The sequence below is a fragment of the Carcharhinus amblyrhynchos genome, chromosome 33 (assembly GCF_965287045.1).
Source record: "Carcharhinus amblyrhynchos chromosome 33, sCarAmb.v2.hapA, whole genome shotgun sequence".
Taxonomy (NCBI): Eukaryota; Metazoa; Chordata; class Chondrichthyes; order Carcharhiniformes; family Carcharhinidae; genus Carcharhinus; species Carcharhinus amblyrhynchos.
The window spans coordinates 15,058,104-15,081,321 of record NC_137356.1 but is presented as its reverse complement, the minus strand read 5'-3'; the positions used below and the strand labels follow the sequence as shown (position 1 = coordinate 15,081,321).

The window sequence follows — 23,218 nt, the reverse complement described above, 5'->3', positions numbered from 1 at the left end:
AGTCTGGTTATTCTCATGTAAATTATATTCTGAAATAGTAAATACTGGGGGAAACCGGGGTCAATTAGGGTCAATTAAATGGAGCTGTAAAAGGAAAGTTACAACTGGGCAACCTTCTCAAATTCCGTAAAGAAATACAAGAGGAAGGGAAAGAATTTTTTTTTAATGATTTTGAAAGAATTTGGTAAGAGTAGAATTTAAGGATAAAGGATTCACAGTGAAAACATAGAATCATACAAGATTCCATGCTGTAAACCTCCACAACTCTATACACATAGGAGAAGGAGTAGGCCATTTGGCCCTTTGGGCCTATTCTGCCATTCATTATGACGATGGCTGATCGTTATGGGGGCGGCACAGTAGCACAGTCGTTAGCACTGCCGCTTCACAGCTCCAGGGTCCTGGGTTCGATTCCCAGCTCAGGTCACTGGCTGTGTGGAGTTTGCACATTCTCCTCGCGTCTGCGTGGGTTTCCTCCGAGTACTCCGGTTTCCTCCCACAGTCCAAAGATGTGCAGGTTAAGTTGATTAGCCATGCTAAGAAATTGCTCCTTAGTGTCCAGGGATGCGTAGGTTGGAGGGGATTAGTGAGTACAATATGTAGGGATATGGGGATAGGGCCTGGGTGGGATTGTGTTCAGTGCAGACTCTTTCTGTACTGTAGGGTTCTATGCTTAAATTCAATACTCTGATCCTGCCTTCCCCCATATATTTTGATCCCTTTAACCCCAAGAGCTATATCTAATTCCTCCTTGAAATTAATCAAAGGTTTTGGCCTCAACTACTTTCTGTGGTAGTGAATTCAACAGATTAAACACTGGGTGAAGAAATTTCTCCTCACCTCAGGCCTAAAAGGTTTACCCTGTATCCTTAGACTATGACCCCGAGTTCAGGATTACCCCACCATCAGGAGCATTCTTTCTGAATCTACCCTGTCTAATCTTGTTATAGGTATATAAATAGAAAAGATGTATGAGGCAAGTCTTTTACACGGGTGGTAGGTGTCTGGAACTCGCTCCTGGGGGAGGTGGTGGAAGCAGATACAATAGTGACTTTTAAGGGATGTCTTGACAAATACATGAATAGGATGGGAATAGAGGGATACGTTCCCGGAAGGATAGGGGGTTTTGATTCAGTGGGCAGTATGAACGATGCAGGCTTGGAGGAGTGAAGAGCCCGTTCCTGTGCTGTAATTTTCTTTGTTCTTTGTTTCTATGAGACCCTCTCTCACTCTTCTAAGAGCCAATGAATACAATCCTAACCGACTTAATCTCTTCCTATATGATAGACCTTCTATCCCAGGAATCAGCCTGGTAAACCTTCGCTGTATTCCCTCTATGTAAGGACACCTCAGATAAAGACATAAAAACGACAGACAATACTCCAGATGTGGCTGCAGCAAAACCCTATACAATTACAGTAAAACATCCCTAACCCTATACTCAAATCCCCTCACTACGAAGGCCAACACACCTTTTGCCTTCTTTACTGCCTGCTGTACTGGCACACGTACTTTCAGTGACTGATGCATGAGGACACCAAGGTTTCGCTGAGTATCCACCTCTCTCAATTTACACCCATTCAAATAATAATCTGCCTCCTTATTTGTGCTACCGAAGTGGATAACCTCACATTTATCCATATTATACTGCATCTACCATGCATATACCCACTCACTTCGCCTGTGCAAATGACTCTGAATCATCTCTGCATCCTCCTCACAGCTCACCCTCCCAGCCAGCTTTGTATCATCCGCAACATTGGTGATAATACATTTAGTTTCCTTGATCAAATCATTAGTATATAATATGAACAACGGGGGTCCTAGCACAGATCCCTGCAGTACCATGTCCACCTGTTCTCCTGGTCAACTCTACGAATTACATCTTCAAAGAATTCCAGTAGATTAGTCAATCATGATTTCCATTTCATAAATCTATTCTGTCTTTATCTGTGCTATGAAATCCTTGATAATGGACCCTAGCACCTTTCCCTGTACTGACATTAGGCTCACTGATCTATAGTTCCTTGTTTTCTCTTTACCTCCCTTTTTGAATAGTGGGATTACATTAGCTACTCTCCAATTTTTAGGAGACCAGAGTCCAAGGAATTTTGGAAAATGATCACTTCGCCCACTTCCTTAAGTATTCTGGGATGAAGATTATCTGGCTCTGGAGATTTCTGTGCCATAAATCCCATTAATTTCCCCAAAACCATTTCTCCACTAATACAGATTTCCTTCAACTCCTCACTAAAACTTATTTCTCTCAGAACTTCTGGTACATTATTCATGTTTTTCTCTGTGAGGGCAGAAGCAAAGTACCAATTTAGTTCCTCAGCCATTTCTTTGTTCTAGACCCCCAGAATCTCTAATTGTGTAGAAGGAGGCCATTCGGTCCATCGGGTCTGCACCAATCACCCAGACCCTACCCCATAATCGCATGCATTTACCCTAGCCAGTCCTTCCTGACACTAAGGAGCAATTTAGCATAGAGTCATAGAGTCATGGGGGTTTACCTTATGGAAACAGGCCCTTCAGTCCAACTTGTCCATGCTGCCCTTTTTTTCTAAACCCCTAAGCTAGTCCCACTTGCCTGTGTTTGGCCCATATCTCGCTATACCCATCTTCCCCATGTAACTGTCTAAGCGCTTTTTAAAAGACAAAATTATACCCACCTCTATTACTACCTCTGGCAGCTTGTTCCAGACACTCACCACTGTCTGTGTGAAGAAAGTGCCCCTCTGGACCCTTTTGTATCTCTCCCCTCTCACCTTAAACCTATCCCCTCTAATTTTAGACTCCCCTACCTTTGGGAAAAGATATTCACTATCTACCTTGTCTATGCCCCTCATTATTTTATAGAACTTTATAAGATCACCCCTCAGCCTTCTATGCTCCAGAGAGAAAAGTTCCAGTCTAACCAGCCTCTCCTTATAACTCAAACCATCAAGTCCTGGTAGCATCTTTTCTGCACTCTTTCTAGTTTAATAATATCTTTTCTATAATAGGGTGACCAGAATTGTAGACAGCATTCCAAGTGTAGCCTTACCAATGTCTTGTACAACTCCAACAAGACATCCCAACTCCTATATTCAATGTTCTAACCAATGAAACCGAGCATGCCGAATGCCTTCTTCACCACTTTGTCCAGCTGTGCCTCCACTTTCAAGGAGCTATGAACCTGTCCCCACAGATCCTTTTGTTCTGTAACACTCCCCAACACCCTACCATTAACGGACCATGGCCAGTCCACCTAACCCGCACATCTTTGGGCTGTGGGAGGAAAATGGAGCACTTGGAGGAAGCCCACGCAGACACAGGGAGAACGTGCAGGCTCCACACAAACAGTCACCCAAGCCAGGAATTGTATCTGGGCCCATGGCGCTGTGAGGCAGAAGTGGTAACCACTGTGCCACCGTGCTGCCTCTCTGTAATGAATAACCCTGTTTCTGATTGTAAGGGGCCTACATTCATTTTTGTCAATCTTTTTCTCTTCAGATACCTGTAGAAACTTTTACAGTCAGTTTTTATGTTCCCTGCTAGCTTTCTATGAGGCACAACAGTAGACGGAATGCTAAAGGTCAGGAAACAAGTTTTGGCTGGGTGTAATATAACAGCTGAAGCACTCTGTTAAATGAATACCAGGACAGTGAAAGTGAAAATTACATGACTGTGATGAATAATATGAATAATAATACTCACTTGAAATTTGAATCATAATCTGTACCATCCACCCACTGCCATTTCCGCTCTTCATCAATGTCATTCAGTCCAATCCAGTGATCATGGTAAATATTCCACCTGATGTACATCTAACAGGTAAATAACAGTGTATATCTATGATCATTTGTTTCTGAAGGGTCATCATCACAGTAAAGGATTGTTTGTCCAGTAACTCTCCTTGTTATTTTTACAATTCAAAGTAGTCACTGTTTTGGTCTGCCATTTATATGAAATTGAATGGAAATAATGTGACATTGAGCCCAGACCCTGGCTACCTTGAGAGCAAATTCCAACCCCAGCCCCCCAAATAACACAAATCCTGGAAGGACTGGCTCCTGCTCTCTAGGCCCCCTGACTTGAGTTAGATTGAGTTTTATGAAGGGTAACCGAGAAGGTAGATGAGGGCAGTGCAGTTGATGTTGTCTACATGGACTTTAGCAAGGCCTTTGACAAGGTACCGCATGATAGGTTGTTGCATAAAGTTAAATCCCATGGGATCCAGGGTGAGGTATCTAAATAGATACAAAATTAGCTTCTTCACAGAAGCCAGAGGGTGGTTGTAGAGGGTTGTTTTTCAAGCTGAAGTCTGTGATCAGCGGTGTGCCTCAGGGATCGTGCTGGGTCCACTGTTATTTGTCATTTATATTAATGACTTGGATGAGAATATAAGAAGCATGGTCAGTAAGTTTGCAGATAAAACCAGGATTGGTGGCATAGTGGAGTGAAGGAAGTTGTCTCCAATTGCAACGGGACCTTGATCAATTGGGCCAGTGGATTGACGAATGGCAGGTGGAGTTTAATTTACATAAATGCGAGGTGTTGCATTTTGGTAAATTGAACCATGGCAGGACTTACTCAGTTAATGGTAGGGCACTGGGGAGAGTTACAAAACAAAGAGATCTAGGGGTACATGTTCATAGCTCCTTGAAAGTGGAGTTACAGGTGGACAGAGTGGTGAAGAAGGCATTCGGCATGCTTGGTTTCATCGGTCAGAACGTTGAATACAGGAATTGGGATGTCTTGTTGAAATTGTACAAAACATTGGTAAGGCCACACTTGGAATACTGTGTATTCATGATTCATATGGCAGTGCTTCCCCTTCATTGTACAGAGCGCTGGCTGAGATGAGGATAGTGGCATTCAGCTCGATGCTGCACAGCTGGTTCTTCTCGACACATTGTGTGGCATTTGATGCAGAAAAAAATCTGAAGGTGTGGCTCACGCTGACGAGACAGGGTCGGAGAAAGCTGGGAGCCGGTAACCCTGAGGTCAGGGCACACGTTTTAAAGGGCACCCTGATTTCTGATAAGGAACTGTCCCCTGCCCCCTCTCTGCCACAGCACCATGTGCATGTGGACTGTACTCCCTCACCACAGATATAGGGACCCCCCCCACAGCTGCCCGGATAGAGGGAATCCCCCCCTCCTCCAATGGGGCTTACCCGAGAAGCCCACTTTGGCTTGACCCCCTGGCGCTGCCCCTGGTGTTCTGGCACTGACCCCTGGCACTGCTCCTTGGGAAACAATACAGCAAGGAAGCCATTTAATCATCTGTTATTTTAGAGGTTTCTAATCTTCCTGCTGGTCGGTGAGATTCCTGTTTTCTTATGCTGACGATACTCTGTGTCTGCCTCACCACCTGCGTTCACAGCAATGGTGGGTGTAACGTCATGGCCATTATTTATTTGCTGAACTAATTCTGCATTTTTAGTGTGTTTCCCCTCCTCACATCCTTTCAGCCTTTGTTAGGGTGAATCTGACAATTGGAGTGACACAAATAATGGCAACTTGTGCTGGATGTATATTTCAGTTCATCTGTCATTCACTGAATTCTTTACATTGAAATAGTGAGGGCAACATTAATGCATCATTATTAGGATACAATTTCCCTGCAATCTCTGCCCCTTGTTTGGAGTAACAACTGAACACATAGGACGCATTCTCCAGACACTCACACCCGGCCAATGCTGCGAGGAAGACCGGAGAATTTGGTCCTCAGCCAAATCTCTGCTCACTGCAGCGGGACTGGAGAACCCCTTCCATGGGCAAGGTCAGAGAATGATTCGTAAGTTCGCAGACAACACAAAGGTTGGTGGATTTGTGAATAGTGACGAGGACCATTAGAGGATCCAGCAGGACGCAGATTGGTTGGAGAGGTTTGTTGGATTGTTTTTACGAGGCAAGTTTTTTTACAAAGAGGGTGGTGGGTGCCTGGAACTCGCTGCCAGGGGAGGTAGTGGAAGCGAATACGGTAGTGACTTTAAAGGGGCGACTAGACAAATACGTGAATAGGATGGGGATAGAGGAATACAATCCTCAGAAGGGCAGGGGGTTTAGTTCAGTTGGGCAGCATGGTCGGTGCAGGCTTGGAGGGCCGAAGGGCCTGCTCCTGTGCTGTAATTTTCTTTGTTCTTTGCAATACGACCTATGCTCTGTTGTGACTGAGGCTGACATTTGACAGCCTTGTGACTATAATGAATACATGGTTCATACCTGTTCTTCAGCGCTGTTAATGACAGCAAGATCAGCATCCATTAATTGACAGAATTTCTGGCCTTCTTTCCAAGTGGATTTATGTGATGAAAAGTAGTAAAGTTTTTGCTTGAATGGGGTCCATTGTACAGGACATTGCAAATGAGGCATAGCTGTGAAGTTGTTCAAATAAAAGTTATGAGCAAACAAAAGCAGAAAATACTGTAAAACCTCAGCAAGTCTGACAGCATCCTTGGAGTTTAGAAGGATTGCAGGGGGTGGGAGGGGGTTGGGGGGTGGGTGTTATTGAAACTTACAGGATACTGTGATGCCTGGATAGAGTGGACGTGGAGAGGATGTTTCCACTACTAGGGAAAACTAGAACCAGAGGGCACAACCTCAGGCTAAAGGGACGTTCCTTTAAAACAGAGATGAGGAGGAATTTCTTCAGCCAGAGAGGGGTGAATCTGTGGAACTTTTTGCCACACAAGCTGTGGAGGCCGGATCATTGAGTGTCTTTAAAACAGAGATAGATAGGAACTTGATTAATAACGGGATCAGGGATTATGGGAAAAAGGCAGGAGAATGGGGATGAGAAAAAAAATCAGCCATGATTGAATGGCAGAGCAGACTCGATGGGCCGAGTGGCCTAATTCTGCTCCTATGTCTTATGGTCTTATGGTCTTGGAGAGAGAATGGAACCAAAGTTTTGAGTCAGGATGTGATCCTTGTCATAGTGGAATTGCTCAAAGCAGTTTGGACTGCAGCATTTCACACATCTCCCTGGGTCTCTGCATTCTGGGATATACTTACAGGCCTGACTTACAGCAGTAAGAATCCTCCAATTGTTGGATGCTTCCCTGGTTGAAGGGATCACACCTATTAAAGGGTGAAAGCCTCCCAAAAACAAAATGCCTCACCCATTAATGGTGTCACACACTGCAACGGGATCACACTGCTCAACTGTTGGCCCTGGCAGGGGAGTTCTCACAACTCTGAGTCAGAATGGTTTTGCTTCAAGTCCCACTCTAGAGACTTGTGCACAAAATCTAGGCTGCAATTTAAGCTCAAAACTGAGGCAGTTATCGCTGCTGATTTGAGGATGAGACAGGAGGCCGTTAGAGGACAAGTGGCACTATTTAAGATAAAGTAAACTCTATTAGTCGCAAGTAGGCTTACATTAACATTTGCCATTGTCAATGCATGTAACTTGCACATCTTTGGACACTAATGGGCAACTTAGCATGGCCAATCCACCTAACCTGCACCACCTTTAGACTGAGAGAGGAAACCGGAGCACCCAGAGGAAACCCATGCAGACATGGGGAGAGCATACAAACTCCACACAGACAGTGACCCAAAGTCAGAATTGAACCCATGTCCCTGGCACTGTGAGGCAGCAATGCTAACCACTTGCACCACTCAGCCGGGTTATTTTGCAGCTATCCTTTCAGATCAGCTCTCAATCATTAACTCAAAGGAATACAAAACAAGATATGCAACAAAACTAAGTCAGTGATTCCGGAACTGATTGTGGTATGGTGACCATAGGGATTGGTTACGAACAGAGCTAACTTGGTGTGACATATTTAGCAAGCCAGGCCTGTCGCTCCCACTATACTGTGAACAAACTGCTCAGAGCATGAACTGAAACTGATATTAATACACCTTACTGACTCTCTCTTTCTGAAATGTCCAGTCCATCTCTGGGTTTGGTATTTGACCCCGCCATATCTCTCGATCACAAAGCGCACCCCCAGCTCAGCCCATCTGCTCACTTTGTCACACCCACCCCCCCCATTAATTACTTCAACGGGTTCCCATCTCCCACTCCCTATGCTGCAACTCACTTCAAAGCACTGCTGTTTAAATGCTACCAATAGGCAGTGGTAACTAATGCCCTCACTACTCCACATAACCAATGTCAAGGCGGTCAGTTGAATTAGGCACAAGGAGCACAGGAATAAGCTGGGACAAGGTACTGTAGCTATACAGCTAGACCATGCCTGTTCCCTCTGTTCAAAATCCTGGTGCTGCAATGTCCAACAGTAATTTTGCAAACTGGTAATAACAGCCATTGCAACAAATTCCTTACCCCAGTGTCACCCCTTCTTATACCCTATGAACAAAATGTACAACAACTGTACCCATATGCAAATCGGTAAAAGTCTGAATTTTAGTATTCACACACCCCCATTACTGTTCTGACTCATTCCTTGATCGCAACAGGTATGAACACATTCAATAATCAGAGTTAGTGTTGATTAGCTGTACAGTACAGGGCAGCACAGTGGCACAGTGGTTAACACTGCTGCTTCACAGTGCCAGGGACCCAGGTTCAATTCCCAACTTGGGTCACTGTCTGTGTGGAGTTTGCATGTGTCTGCGTGGGTTTCCTCTGGGTGGTCTGGCTTCCTCACAGTCCGAAAGATGTGCTGGTGCATTGACCCGAACAGGTGTCGGACTGCGATGACTAGGGGAATTTCACAGTAACTTCATTGCAGTGTTAATGTAAGTCTACTTGTGACTCATAAATAAACTTTGTAGTATTATTAATCCATCTAACTCCAGTGTCACCATTCCAGTAGTTTTCTGTATCAGTAATTAGCAATTAAACGTCTGTCTGATGGATCTTAAACTCACCCTGCTTCAGCTGTGAGATTGCAGCATAAAGTTCATTGAGTGACATTGTCTTTTCAATCAGTTCTAGAACTGAAGGAGATACAACATTTTAGATCAAAGGGCACTGTTTGTAGAAGAACAATTTTGCTTTTGAGTTGCTTCACCGATGGACAACAATAACAAAGGTAGTTTTAGTGGTAAGAATGATTGTGACAATGAGAATCAAGCATGCTGGGAACTTTGGTCGAGTTATAGTTAAACAAATATGCAGGTTAGAAGTCTGCTGCAAGTCGTGACCTATAACTCGATACTTCCTACATTGACCAAATAAGGGTAATTGTTTGTGTTACGCTAGATTTCTTGGCACCAAGAGTTCCCACCAGTCCATATATGCTCGAAGCCATGTGACCTAGGCGCAGTTTGAAAATAAACATTACAGAGTTGTTTATGAGTTAGCAATGATCGAACGTTGTGATTGGTTTTGGTGATATCTGGCTAAGTGCCAGAGAACTTCCTGGAAGATTGGAAAAGTTTGAGGATAGAGAAGGGTGTTTTACCCTTCGTCTCCAGTGATAACTCACAACCACCACCGTGAAGTGTGCCTTAGAGAACATCTTCAGGGAAGACAAAAGATTTACAAGGGGAGACTTACACCGGGAACGAGCCTGGAAAGCTCACTCAAACTGGATAGTATCCGACTCACAGTTAATGTCAAAGTGAAAGAGTTAAAGTGTTGCGACTGTTGTGAGTTTATAGAGCTTGGTACCTAAAGTGTTATATAAAGTAAAGGTTTTGTTTAAGTGAATTTGAGTCAACTTTGATTTGTTATACTAAAATAAGTACCTGGAAAGAGATTTAAGTTTAAAGCTGTATAACACTCGTGAGAGATTTTCACTGAAGGAATCAGTAAAATATATATCCCATTGCTTTGTGAGTTGTTAACCAGGACATATCAATTGAAGATTTCACCAAAAAAGTGAAGGGACAGGTTAGGAATTCTTTAATGCAAGTAGTTTTAAGACGTGCAATCTGCAATCAGTTTACTGCTGGCAGCAAAATCCAGACAAGCGTTTAAAAAGAGTTTTGGGTCTCTGTTCCAAAAAGAAATCAGGCACAAGGATAAGTGAAAGGGAGACAGATAAACACGAGAGGGACTGAATGGCCTTTATTTTAATTATACTGTAAAAGGACACGTTTATTATTGATTTAACATTTTCCTTGTTTGAAATTTCCCCCAATGTATTCATACCACTTGAAGCAGAAAAAAATGCAGGTTTGGGGAACAGGGCAGGGGAGTGAGACTGGTTAAATTATTCTTACAGAGAGCTAATAGAGATAGAATGGGCTGATGGGCTTCCTTCTATACTGTAAGCATTCTGTGATTCTATAACTCTATTGGATAGGAGTCCCAGGAATATTGGCTTGTGCTTCCAATATGTCTTTCACTGTTCATGATACGCCAGCCTCAGGACAGTGACACCGGAGTTCCTCACTAGGGCATCCTGGGCCGATCCACCCTCAATCACTTCATCAAACCAACCTGATTTGGGTGCACACTGGTATTCCCTTGTCATGGAGAGTTAGTGATGACAAGATGGGCTAAATGGAGTATTGTGAGCAGTTTTGGGCCCCGTATCTAAGAAAGAATGCACTGGCCTTGGAAAGGATCCGGAGGAGGTTCACAAGAATGATCCCTGGAATGAAGAGCTTGTCGTATGAAGAATGGTTGAGGATTCTGTGTCTATACTCAGTGGAGTTCAGAAGGATGAGCGGGGGAATCTATTGAAACTTACAGGATACTGTGAGGCCTGGATAAAGTGGACATAGAGAGGATGTTTCCACTAGTAAGAAAAACTAGAACCAGAGGGCACAACCTCAGGCTAAAGGGACGCTCCTTTAAAACAGAGATGAGGAGGAATTTCTTTAGGGTGAATCTGTGGAACTCTTTGCCACAGAAGACAGAGGCCGGGTCATTGAGTATTTTTAAGACAGAGATAGATAGATATATAGGTTCTTGATTAATAAGGGGATCAGGTGTTATGGGGAAAAGGCAAGAGAATGGGGATAAGAAAAATATCAGCCATGATTGAATGGCGGAGCAGACTTGATGTGCCGAGTGGCCTAATTCTGCTCCTATGTCTTATGGTCTGATGGCGTCCTTTTGTGCCGTAACAGTTTTGCGACAGGGGATATATAATGGTCAGAATCTTATTGATCCCACAGTGGCAGATTTGAAGGAGGGACCAATTCTGACTGTCACTCATTGGGGCATCTCTTTGATGCATTCTCACCTCGGGGCAGTCATGGTTGAGGCAGGTGCAGAGTTACTCTGGCTATCCATCCAGTGGTGGGTAGGCAGTCAGGGCCATTTGAGGGACTGAGGGGAGATAGAGGATGAACATTGTTTGCTGAAATATCAACACTAGACACAAATATATTCAGCACTGAGAGCTGGTGATGAGCAGCTGAGCACTATTATCGATCCACTCAGAGTGTCATCATTTTGGTCGTTTCCAGTCTGAAAATTCAAAGTTAACCTCTGGTTATGACACTTACGCTCTTTCAGTTGTGTAACTTCAGTCTGGAGGTCAGTGCGTGTGCTGTTTATCCTCTCAGATATTCCTGTAACTGTAAGAGGAACAACCCTTTAGATGGTGTGACACTGTTTCACCAAAGAGACCGTTATCATCTTCACTCCAGACTTATTTGGAAAATTAAATAATACTATTTAACACACAAATGAAAGATTTAATGCTTTTCAAATCATCTCCTTAAACAATTCCGAGCCAATGAAGTACTTCTGAAGCTAACTTATGAAAGGCAGCAGCTAAATGTGTAATGTCCTAACTGCATTAGGGACTGTGGGTTTTAACAAAAACAAAATAACATGGTTTACACACCTAGATCCAAAATAACAATGATGGATTTATTTGGGGAGATGCTCTATGCACAGAGTACAAACTGAAGGTAAACTGGTGGTTCTGCAAACATCGTAATGACATCACCATCAAACGATTGATCAGCTCTTAAAGCAACAATGCAATGCTTTTAAATATATAACATCCCTCCCCCTTTACTTCTGTGCTCATGAGAACTAAGTACTACAATGTTATACGTAGGATCAATAATACTTTAGATATCATTGTTCATTATAAAGAGTCAGTAAGAAACTTGGCCATAAGAATATATATTCTTTTTTGGTTTTACAAGATGTTCTAGATATAAGTTAAAAAATATAATAATTGTAATTAGAATATCATCCGGGTACATTGTGCACCAGACAGACCACTTCAAATCTGATCCATTGATCTTTGGAAAAGGGCTGATGCGGATATGTTTCCAAGAGGCAATATTTTACAAAGAAAAAGATCTTCATGAATAACAATAGTAAGCAATGGTTGTGATTCAGTGGCTACATTCATCTGCAAATATGCTCGTGAAAGACCAATCTTGCTGAATTTCTGCCCATCTGATAACCCAGCAAACAAATCTTCAATTAAATGAAGTAGATATTGATCGGCACACAACACTGGATTTATGATTGCTTTAAAATCACCACAAATACGAACTAAAACCATCTGGTTTCATGACAGATACAATGGTTGTAACCCAGTCATTCATTGCACCCAGCCCTTACACAACAATACTAACGAGTATTAATTCTTCTTCAGTCTTTGATATGGCATCACTTGCTTTGAGACATTTTGGTTGATTATTAGGCCTTATCTTGAGCTTAACTTGAACTTCCTTGAGGCCAGTGTCTCTTCAAAAACACTCTTGTATGTATCCAGAAGGTGCGGTCAGTCTGTTTTGGCATCAACCACCCTGGTGACAACACTCCAGGTAAGCTTTATCTTCTCCAACCATGATCTCCCAAATTCAGCTGGAAAATTACCATGGACCACATGGAGAGGCAACTCTGCTGTTTGTCCATCAACTTTACACTGACCATGATGTAATCTTTTAACTGTACAATCTCTTCCATGTTTGACCTGAAAATCACATCAGCTGGTTTTAAAGGAAGATCTGTTAGCATTTGTTGGTATTGGGGAGGCGGTGACCTAGTAGCGTTATCGCTCAAATATTAATCCAGGTAACCAGCTAACGTTCTGGGGACCTGGGTTCAAATCCCGCCATGGAAGCTGGTGGAATTTGAATTCAATAAAAACTACCTGGAATTAAGAGTCTACTCATGACCAAGAAACCATTGTCGATTGCTGGAAAAACCCATCTGGGTCATTAGTGCCCTTTAGGGAAGGAAATCTGCTGAGTCAAAGGCAAAGCAAACAGCCCTGTTGACCTGCAAAGTCCTCCTTACCAACATCTGTGGGCTGGTGCCAAAAGTGTCAGCAACATCCTGACATAGTCATTCTCGCAGAATTATACCTTACACATAACACCCTTAACATCACCACTACCATCCCTGGATATGTCCTGACCCACTGGCAGGGTAGACTCAGCAGAGGTGGCGGCACAGTGGTATACACTGTGCGAGGGAGTTGCCCTGGGAGTCCTTAACATCAGACCCTATGAAGTCTCATGGCTTCAGGTTAAAAATGGGAAATGAAACCTGTTACTGGTTACCACGTACTGTCCTCCTTCAACTGATGAATCAGTATCCCTCCATGTGGAACAGGTTGGAGGAAGCACTGAGGGTGGTGCAAAATATACTCTGGGTGGGGGGGGGGGGTGGGGGGGTGTGGTTTCAATGTCCACCACCAAGAGTGGGCGAGCAACAGCACTACTGATTGAACTGGTTGGGTCCTAACAGAAATAACTGCTAGGCTGGGTCTGCAGCAGGTGGTGAAGGAACCAACAAGAGGAAATAACATACTTGACTTCATCCTTACAAAACTGCCAGCTGCCGATGCATTTGTCCATGACAGTATCAGTAAGATGACCACCACACAATTCTTGTGGAGATGAAGTCCTGCCTTCACATTGAGAATAACCTGCATTGTGTTATGTAGCACTAGCACCGTGCTAAATGGGACAGACTTCGAACTGAACTAGCAACTCAAGACTGGGCATCCATAAGGCACTGAGGGCCATCAACAGCAGCAGAACTGTACTCCAACACAATCTGCAACCTCATGAACCAGCATATATCCCCACTTAACATTACAATCCCCAAGCCAGGGATCAACCCTGGTTCAATGGAGAGTGCAGGAGGGCATGCCAGGAACAGCACCAGGCATACCTGAAAATGAGGTGTCAACTTGGTGAAGCCACCAAACAGGAATATTTGCATGCCAAATGGAAAAAGCAGCAAGTGAGAGACAGAGTTAAGCGATCCCATACCCAACGGATTAGATCTAAGCTCTGCAGTCTTTCCAGTGAATGGTGATGGACAATTAAACAACTCACTGGAGGAGGAGCCTTCACAAATATCCCCATCCTCAATGATGGAGGAGCCCAGCACACCAGTACAAAAGACGAGGCTGAAGTATTCGCAGCAATCTTCAGCCAGGAGTACCGAGTAGATGATCCATCTCGACCTCCTCCAGTGGTCCCCTGCATCTCAGATGTCAGTCTCCAGCCAATTCGATTCACTCCACGTGATATCAAGAAATGGCTGGAGGCACTGAATACTGCAAAGGCAATGGGCCCTGATAATATTCTGGCAATAGTACTGAAGACTTGTGCTCCAGAACTTGCCGCTCCCCTAGCCAAGCTCTTCCAAGACAGTTACAATACTGGCATCTACCCAACAATGTGGAAAATTGCCCAGGTATGTCCTCTACACAAAAAGCAGGACAAATCCAACCCAGACAATTACCGCCCAATCAGTCTACTCTCGATCATCAGTAAAGCACCTGCTCAGCAATAACCTGCTCAGTGGCACCCAGTTGGGTTTCACCAGGGTTCACTCAGCTCCTGACCTTATTACAGGCTTGGTTCAAACATAGACAGGAGAGCTAAATTCCAGACGTGAGGTGAGAGTGACAGCCCTTGACATCAAGGCTGCATTCGACTGAGTGTGACATCAAGGAGCTCTAGCTAATCTGGAGTCAATGGATACTGGGGGCGAACTCTCCCTGTTTGGAGACATACCTGGTACATAGGAAGATGGTTGTGGTGGTGGAGGATCAGTCATCTCAGCTCCAGGACATCTCTGCAGGAGTCCCTCAGGGTTAGTGTCCTAGGCCCAACAATCTCCAGCTGCTTCATCAATGACCTTCCTTCTATCATAAGGTCAGAAGTGGGAATGTTCGCCAATGATTGCACAATGTTCAGCACCATTCATGATTCCTCAGACACTGAAGCAGTCCATGTTCAAATGCAACAAAATCTGGACAATATCCAGGCTTGGACTGACAGGTGGTAAATAGCATTCACACCACACAAATGCCAGGCAATGACCATCACCAATAAAAAACACTCTATCCACCATCCTCGGACATTCAATGGTGCAAGCATCACTGAATCCCTCACTGTCAACATCCTTGGGGTTACCATTGACCAGAAACTCAACTGGACTTACCACATAAAGTTTGCTACCAAATAAACCTGTTGGACTTTGACCTGGTGCTGTGAGACTTCTTACTGTGTTTACCCCATAAACAGTGGCTACAACAGCAGGTCAGAGACTAGGAATACTGTGGCGAATAACTCATCTCCTGATTCCCCAAAGCCTATCCACCATCTACAAGGCACAAGTCAGGAGTGTGGTGGAATACTCCCCACTTGCCTGGATGGGTGCAGTTCCAACAACATTCAAGAAGCTTGACACCATCCAGGACAAAGTAGCCTGCTTGATTGGCATCACATCTACAAACATTCAATCTCTCCACCACCAACACTCAGTAGCAGCAGTGTGTACAATCTACAAGATGCACTGCAGCAATTCGCTAAAGGTCATTAGACAGCACCTTCCAAACCCACGGCCATTTCCATCAAAAAACAAGGCCAGCAGATAAATGGGAACACCACAACCTGCAAGTTCCCCTCCAAGCCACTCACCATCCTGACTTGGAAATATATTGGCCGTTCCTTCACAGCTGCTGGGTCAAAATCCTGTAATTCCCTGCCTGATGGCATTGTGGGTCAACCCACAGCATATGGACAGCAGCAATTCAAGAAGGCAGCTCACCACCACCTTCTCAAGGGCAACAGGGGAAGCTGGTCTAACCCAACAAGCAATGAGGCCCATTTTGCCATAATTCTTGCATTGATTCTTGCTCCAGCATTCACTCACTGAATGGCCTATTTGGGCACATCTGTGATACACTTGTTGCTGTTTTGAGCTCTTGTGGATAGTCCCCAACTTGTGGGTCTTCATTCCTGCCCTAAGGTGTGAAGCTTCTTCAGCAGCTGGTCCCATCGACACTGCAATGTCTACTTCTGTCTTTAAAAGCCAAGTATGTTCAGTAAGCAATCCTCTTTGGATAGCCTCATTTTGGAGATCAATCGCTGGCCAGCCTAGGACCCCCACAGTGCTGTCCCTCCATCCCCCCCATTGGACGGATCACAAGCTGATCGCAGCCCCCACAAGTATTCTCAAACCCCTCTCATCCCAGCACTCCCTACCCCCCCCCCAGCAGTGATAATCCCCCCTCCCTGCCAGATCCCCACCATGGGAGGCAGAACCTCCTGGAAGATAGACACCCCCCCAGCCCCCATTCTGGCAGACAACACCTGGCAGCCCCCCTCAGCCTGCCCGATCGCTGGCCTCTCTCCAACCCTGACCAGATCCCAACGCAGAGTGGCAACAGGATCCACCACACCCACTGATCACCCCCCAGGTTCCTCCACCATCAGACTGCACTCTTAAGCTCCATCCCAATAGGCCACACCCCCTTGGCATTGGTCGGTGCCCAGTGGGCAGTGTCAAGGCGCCATCTGGGCATTGGCACTTTGTCCCTTGGGCAATGCCAGGGCAGAGGCTTGCACTGTCAGGGTGCCCATGCCCAGGGGGTATCACTTCCCTGTTGTCAAAGCCTGGGGGGGGCCCCAATTGCCCCCCCTTCACTCCAGCAGGGTCTCCATCTAGTTTCCCAGAAATGGGGAGCTACTCTAAACCACACAGGATTGGACTTGTACTGGTGGGGCGAGAGATGCAATCAAACCTGGAAAATTCAGTCCTGAGTCCCATAATGACATTAAAAATAGATTAAAATCACCTAACTGGTCTTTGCACCAGTTTCCTGCGTGGTCCGAGCGCGCTGGATTTCCGGCAGTGGGAGTCGCACATGCGTCGGGAACGCATGTGAGATTTCCGTGGATCAGCACATACGTGTATCTCCTGACATGACCCGCCAAAAAATTAGCGGATCGGAATGGGGGAATCATCCCCTGTGTTTGTTACTAAGACAAGTAATGTGGTATATGAATTTCAATGCTGGTGTGACGCGAGCTATATAGGTCACGCCTCCCAACAACTGGTAGGTCATAGGCTATTGAATGTCCCTTCATCTGTTCACAACATGCAGAATACTGACTGCATTCAACCAACCCATGCATAGAACATAGAATCCAACATTAAATATGCTTCTGCAATTGGACAACAATTACTAATCATTCCCAAGTGTGCTAGGACTTACATTAATAATGGATTCAAAATGATCAGTTGGGCTCATAATGTGGCTCACTAGAAGTTACATATATCAATAGGCAGGAGCCCAGTCTCTCTGAACAAAAGGTACGTATCCAGGCATTGCACTTTTTTAATTTAACAAAAGCTTGGGAGAGAATGGTTCCATATCAGAGTTAACTTGCTTTTGCTTAATTGACACAACAGCTGGGCTTTTGGGATTTCCTTGATGCATTCTCTGTGGCAACACCAACAACTCAACTTGAGTTGTCGACCATTCAGCACCCTTTATTCTCATGCAACTTAAATTGTTCCCTTTGAAATTTGGCATTCTTGCATTTTCCCTGATGAGTACAAGACAAAAAGCTTCAACAGCATGTCTCTTTTATCAGCAATACTCAAGTTATTATACTCAAGAGGGTGATTAGAATGTGGAAATCATTGCCATGGGGAACAGTTGAGACAAATAGCATTGATACATTCAAAGGCAAGCTAGACAAATACTTGAGGAGATAGGGATAGAAGGATATGTTGATAGGGTGAGATGAAGAGTTGTGTATAGAACATTAGCATACAGAGAACTGTTGGGCTGAATAGCCTGTTTCTGTGCTATCAATATTTTGTAAGAAGTGGCATTCCTGATTGAACCCCGCATTCCTTTGAACAGTTCAAGAAGAATAACTCACTGTCATTGGGTGGCACAGTGATTAGCACTGCTGCCTTACAGCACCAGGGACCCCGGTTCAATTCCCGGATTGGGTCGCCATCTGTGTGGAGTTTGCACGTTCTCTCCATGTCTACGTGGGTTCCCTCCAGGTGTTCTGGTTTCCTCCCATAGTCCAAAGATGTGTTGGTTATGTTAATTGGCCATGCTAAATTGAGTCTAGTGTCAGAGAGATTAACAGGGTAAATACTTGGGGTTATGGGAATAGGACCTAGGTGGGATTGTGTCAGTGAAGACTCGATGGGCCAAATGGCCTCCTTCTGCACTGTGGGGTTGTATGAGTCTATGAGGTATGAATTCGGAATGGGCAATAAATCTGTTTTTTTAGGTTTCTGCAGTGGGCAATTAGATGGTGATGGCGTACAGTGGGAGGAGTGATGTCATTTTACCTCTAATCATAAAACAAACCCACAACAAAAGCAGGAGTCTCATTTCAGCATCTTTTATCCAACAGGATCACCCTCCTTTACCGCATCATCTTCAGGAAGAGCTCAAAGCCTCCAGCCCCAAAATTCAGTCTCAAGATGATAAGAAAATGTTCAAATTCTCTGAAAAACTGGAGGACTCTCTGAATTGGAGACACAGAAAGCTGTCACACTCACCACTATTGTTTAACTGGGAAAGTTTCATCCCGAAATCCACATTCGATTTCTTCATTTCACTGAACTGCTGTGAAACTGAGATGGAAACATGATTAATTCTATACCAGTATGTACAAGATTTGCCACTACTGTTTCTCATGGAGGAAGATCACATGTTGAAGGAAACATATACATTCCAAACTCATACTCAATTTTCTTTCTCTCTACTAGCTACAAGCCACCAACCTAAACTCTTCCATTTCCTAAACCTCCACCGTATCAGATCAGACAGTTAATCTGTTCCCAAGTTAGGCACAAAGGGTTTGGTTTCATGGATGTTATTCAAATTGGAGAGGTTAGGGAAGCAGTGAGACAGGGACCAGAACTGGATCAACCTTTATTCATGCTTTGATGACTGATAATTGGCAGGAAGAACCATTTCACAACGACTGGAGATTCAAATGTTGGGATTTTGCAAAAAGTGAAGAAAAATGTGAAAGTCCTCAGGAAGACACGGACGGGGTTAGTGAAATGGGCAGACAGGTGACACATACAAGTTATGTGGAGATGAAAGGTGAATGAGAAAAGCCAGGACATTAAATAGACCTGTTACTTTAAGATGTGTTGAGGGAGCTTTTTGGAATCTGTAATGTGAAGGCACTAAGCTGATTCAGTGAGTCAGGGTCACTTGGCAAAGGGTGGGTCATGTGCAACAAAACTGTTTTGAGGAAGGCTGGCACGGTGGCACAGTGGTTAGCGCTGCCTCACAGTGCCAGGGACCTGGGTTTGAGTCCCGGCTTGGGTCACTGTGCGGAATTTGCACGTTCTATCCGTTTCTGCGTGGGTTTCCTCCAGGTGCTCCAGTTTCATCCTAAAATCCAAAGATGTGCGGGTTAGGCGCATTGGCCATTCTAAATTGTCCCTTAGTGTCCAAAGATGTGTAGGTTAGATGGATTGGCCATGATAATTTGCACCTTAGTGTCCAAGGATGTGCAGGTTAGATGGATTGGCCATGATAAATTGTCCTTAAGTGTGTGCCTGTGAAGTACTGGTGTCCCATTCTGGGTGTACCTCGCCTAGTGTCCAACCTCTGTCAGGATAGACTCTGATTCTCCACAGTCCTGGATTGGAATAAGCGGTGAAGGGAAAGTGAAATGTTCACCTGGCAGATCATGTCTACTCTTCCAATGGATGAGGTATTGTATCCTGCTCAGCTGCATCGAAGATGTAGCTATTGGTTCCCAGGAGCAGCCCTGGGCACAATTCTGGGAAATACTGCATGGGAAACAACATTGCACTCCCCTGGTCCCATTGCTGTCACCGACATTGCCGGCACAGATACCATCCTCTCCAAATGCCCTGTAATATCAGTGAGTTAATGGGGTTACTGACTATCCAGTAACATCTGACAGGTTCACCTCATGCATTATCATTCCTCAGTCCATTACTAAATTCATATTACTAATGTTAATACATGCTAATTTATGCACTGCTCTTGCTTTGACCAAGACCACAAGAAACTACAAAGGATTGTGAACATAGCTCAGTTATCAGCCTCCCATCCATTAACTTTGTCTGCACTTCCTGCTGCCTTGGGAAAGTAGCCTTCATAATCAAGGACCACACGTACCCCAGATATATGCCAGAATTTTACTGCCCCGCCCAGCTGAGGCTTGTAAGATCACGCCCGAGACCAACAGAGAATGCTATTCTGTGAGCCTCGCCCACCGTGATTCTGGGACAGGCATGCCAGTAACATTCCTGCAGGACTCTCTTCCACCTTCTTCCTTTGGGTAAAAGATACAGAAGTCTGAAATCACATACCAACTGACTCAAGAACAGGTTCTTCCCTGCTGCCATCAGGCTTTTGAATGGACCTACCTTATATTAAGTTGGCTTTCCTCTATACTCTTGCTCTGACTGAAACACTACATTTTACACCCTCTCCTTCCCTTCTTTAATCTATAGAAAGTATGTTTTATCTGTTTAAAGCACACAAGAAACAATACTTTTGACTGTATTCCAATAATTGTGACAATAATAAATCAAATCAAATCAGTCTCATTGATGATTACTATTAGCTTCATTGACTATTGCAGAATTCACAGCAATATGTTCCAATTTAAAAGATCCACAAAACTTACACCGTATACTTGTAATGATGAGAATCAATGCAGACAGCAGGAGGGAGAGACCCAGGAGAATGTAGATGGTGGGAGGTGACCATCTTCCTCGGCTGAGATTAGCTAATCGGAAATCATATTCTGCAAAGTGTACAAGAAAGTCAAAGGCTCGAAACCTTTTCACATTTGAGAATTGCAGTCAACACTGGATTTAAAAATAAAAACTTTGAAGACACATTTCTTCAATTGAAGAACAATCATCAGATTGAAATTCCACAGGAAATCGAAGTGAGGAGAGAGTGAGAATTATCCACAGTTACTAACAACAGAAACATTACTCGGGTGATAGCTACATGTCACCAGGAATAAAGGCTAAAATCTCGCAGCCTGTGAGCCCATTCCTTCATTATTTCACCAATCCTCACCCAACATCTAAGTTTCAAACTCTTCCTCAGAGATCTCGCTCTGAGTGAGAAGGACCTTCAGTTAAAGGGAAGGTAACGGGATTTATGACCCCACTGCTTTGCTTCATCATTCACTTCCAAACTTCTTTTACAAGGAAGAGTGGAATTTTCTGACAATGGATAGAAATGACCTCTTCATTGCTGTTAATTGATCTGGAGGCAATGATGAATTCCAGTTCCTTAATTCAACATAAATAAACTGTGCAGTAATGATCACCGCTAAGTACCTGGCTTCAGCTTTTCATGTTTTCCTCTGCCTTGTCCCTGCTGGTCATGGTGAAAGTCACTGAAATATACACATTCATCACTTGGTTCCATGTTATCAGCCGCAAACTGTGCCAAGTGTGTCTGTGGGAAGGAAGGCAAGAGATGGGACTTTCTCCCTCACCCAGTTCTCTTGCTCTGTGCTTCCCAAAAAAAAACCACAGCTATAAATTGCGCCAGATAGGCACTGAGATGCTTTCACACTTCTGTTTCTGTTTTTGTCAATGTGCTTAATTGACAGTTGTTACAATGCAGGTCAGAAACTCCAGCATATTTTATGAAGTCAGCCTAGACCATAATTTTTGAATTTGAATTTTATGCGGGTGAGCAGAAGATGTTTCATTCCAGGTATTATTCAAGCGACCCATTAGGGAAGTTTTATCAAACAAAGTATATTTAAAACCAAAACAGAAGATGCTGGAAAATCTCAGCAGATCTGGCAGCATTTGTAAGGAGAGAAAAGAGCTGACATTTCGAGTCCAGATAACCCTTTGACTCACACACGCACACTCAAACACATACACACATGCAAGCACACACACACACACACTCACACATGCACATACATATTCTCACACACACACACTCATACACAAACAGACAAGCACGCATGCACACGCACTCACACATGTACACACACACATTCATACACACAAATGCACACACACACACACACACACACTCACACACTAACACACACTCACATTCACACACACACACGCACTCACTGTGAATGTGAGAGTGAGTATGTGTGTGTGAATGTGAGTGTGTGAGAGTGTGTGCGTGCGAATGTGTATGTGTATGTGTGAGTGAGTGGAATCGGCTGCCGTCGGTGGTGCTGGAGGTGAACTCGCTGGGGTCTTTTAAAAGACTTCTGGATGAGTATATGGTATTGTAAGGAAATTTGTACTCAATATGTAAGCATGTTAGTACTTAGAGAATTTGTACTGAATAATTGTACCTAAACTGGATATGAAATACGGAATCACGGATAGTATTAGAATGTCTTCCTTGAAGTAGAATTAGGATGGGTAATCAAGTATAGCTGATTTGTAACCTAATATAATCAAGTGTAGCAAATGTGATCAAAGCAGGAGACCCAGAGAAGTAGTATAGCAGTTACTTATTAGCAAATGCAAACAATAGTCCCTTGGGGGGACAATGGACACAACCCAGCTGTCCAGCTTGAGATTGACCGTAATAAAAAGGAAATAATAAAGTAAGCATGGTGCTTGAGATTGACCGTAATAAAAAGGAAATAACAGCATGTTTTTCTTCACATTCGGCCTAAGTCAGCTAAACCACTATTAGTGTACAAGCAGAGTCGTAAAGATAAAAGCAAGGGATGTAACCACCATGGTTTCAAGAAGAAAAGAGAGGAAACAGGGAGTGACCAATCTCAAGCAAAACAGATAAAGGGTCAGTGGGTCGTAAAAGCGAGATAAGGATCTTGAGGTATGGAGCTGAAATGTGCTTAAAAAGACTGTAAGCTGATGGCTCGTTGGAGTGTTCCGGACCTCCCGGCTTTATTCTCTTGTGCTGGAAAATAAAGTCTACTGCTTGGAGGATTACAACTCAGACTCTCTGTTTCAATCGGGCTACATAAGTTGTCGTCCTGGGGAACCACGACAGTATCTAATGGGATTGGAAGTTACAGATAGTTCTATGGCTTGGTAGGTATAGATGTGATCGGCACAACTTGTGGGCCGAAGG

At 44.1% G+C, this 23,218-nt stretch overlaps 1 protein-coding gene across 1 annotated transcript; it reads right to left on the bottom strand.

The window, feature by feature from the left end:
* Window positions 1-4,795: 4,795 nt before the first annotated feature.
* Window positions 4,796-21,579, bottom strand: LOC145360914 (uncharacterized). The gene is made up of 6 exons (XM_080216418.1): window positions 21,469-21,579; window positions 20,799-20,918; window positions 18,676-18,750; window positions 11,373-11,444; window positions 8,838-8,906; window positions 4,796-4,986 (listed from the first exon to the last, which is right to left on the bottom strand). Exons 1-6 carry the CDS (start codon window positions 21,557-21,559, stop codon window positions 4,796-4,798), a joined length of 618 nt encoding a protein of 205 aa, XP_080072544.1. The 5' UTR covers window positions 21,560-21,579.
* Window positions 21,580-23,218: the final 1,639 nt, after the last annotated feature.

Coding starts and splice junctions, on each gene's coding strand:
- LOC145360914 (XM_080216418.1), bottom strand. CDS start 21,559: ATGGAACCAAGTGATGAATGTGTATATTTCAGTGACTTTCACCATGAC. Junction 18,751..20,798: donor CATCATTACAAGTATACGGT/GTAAGTTTTGTG, acceptor TTTCCATCTCAG/TTTCACAGCAGTTCAGTGAA. Junction 11,445..18,675: donor TTCCCAGTTAAACAATAGTG/GTGAGTGTGACA, acceptor TTCCTCTTACAG/TTACAGGAATATCTGAGAGG.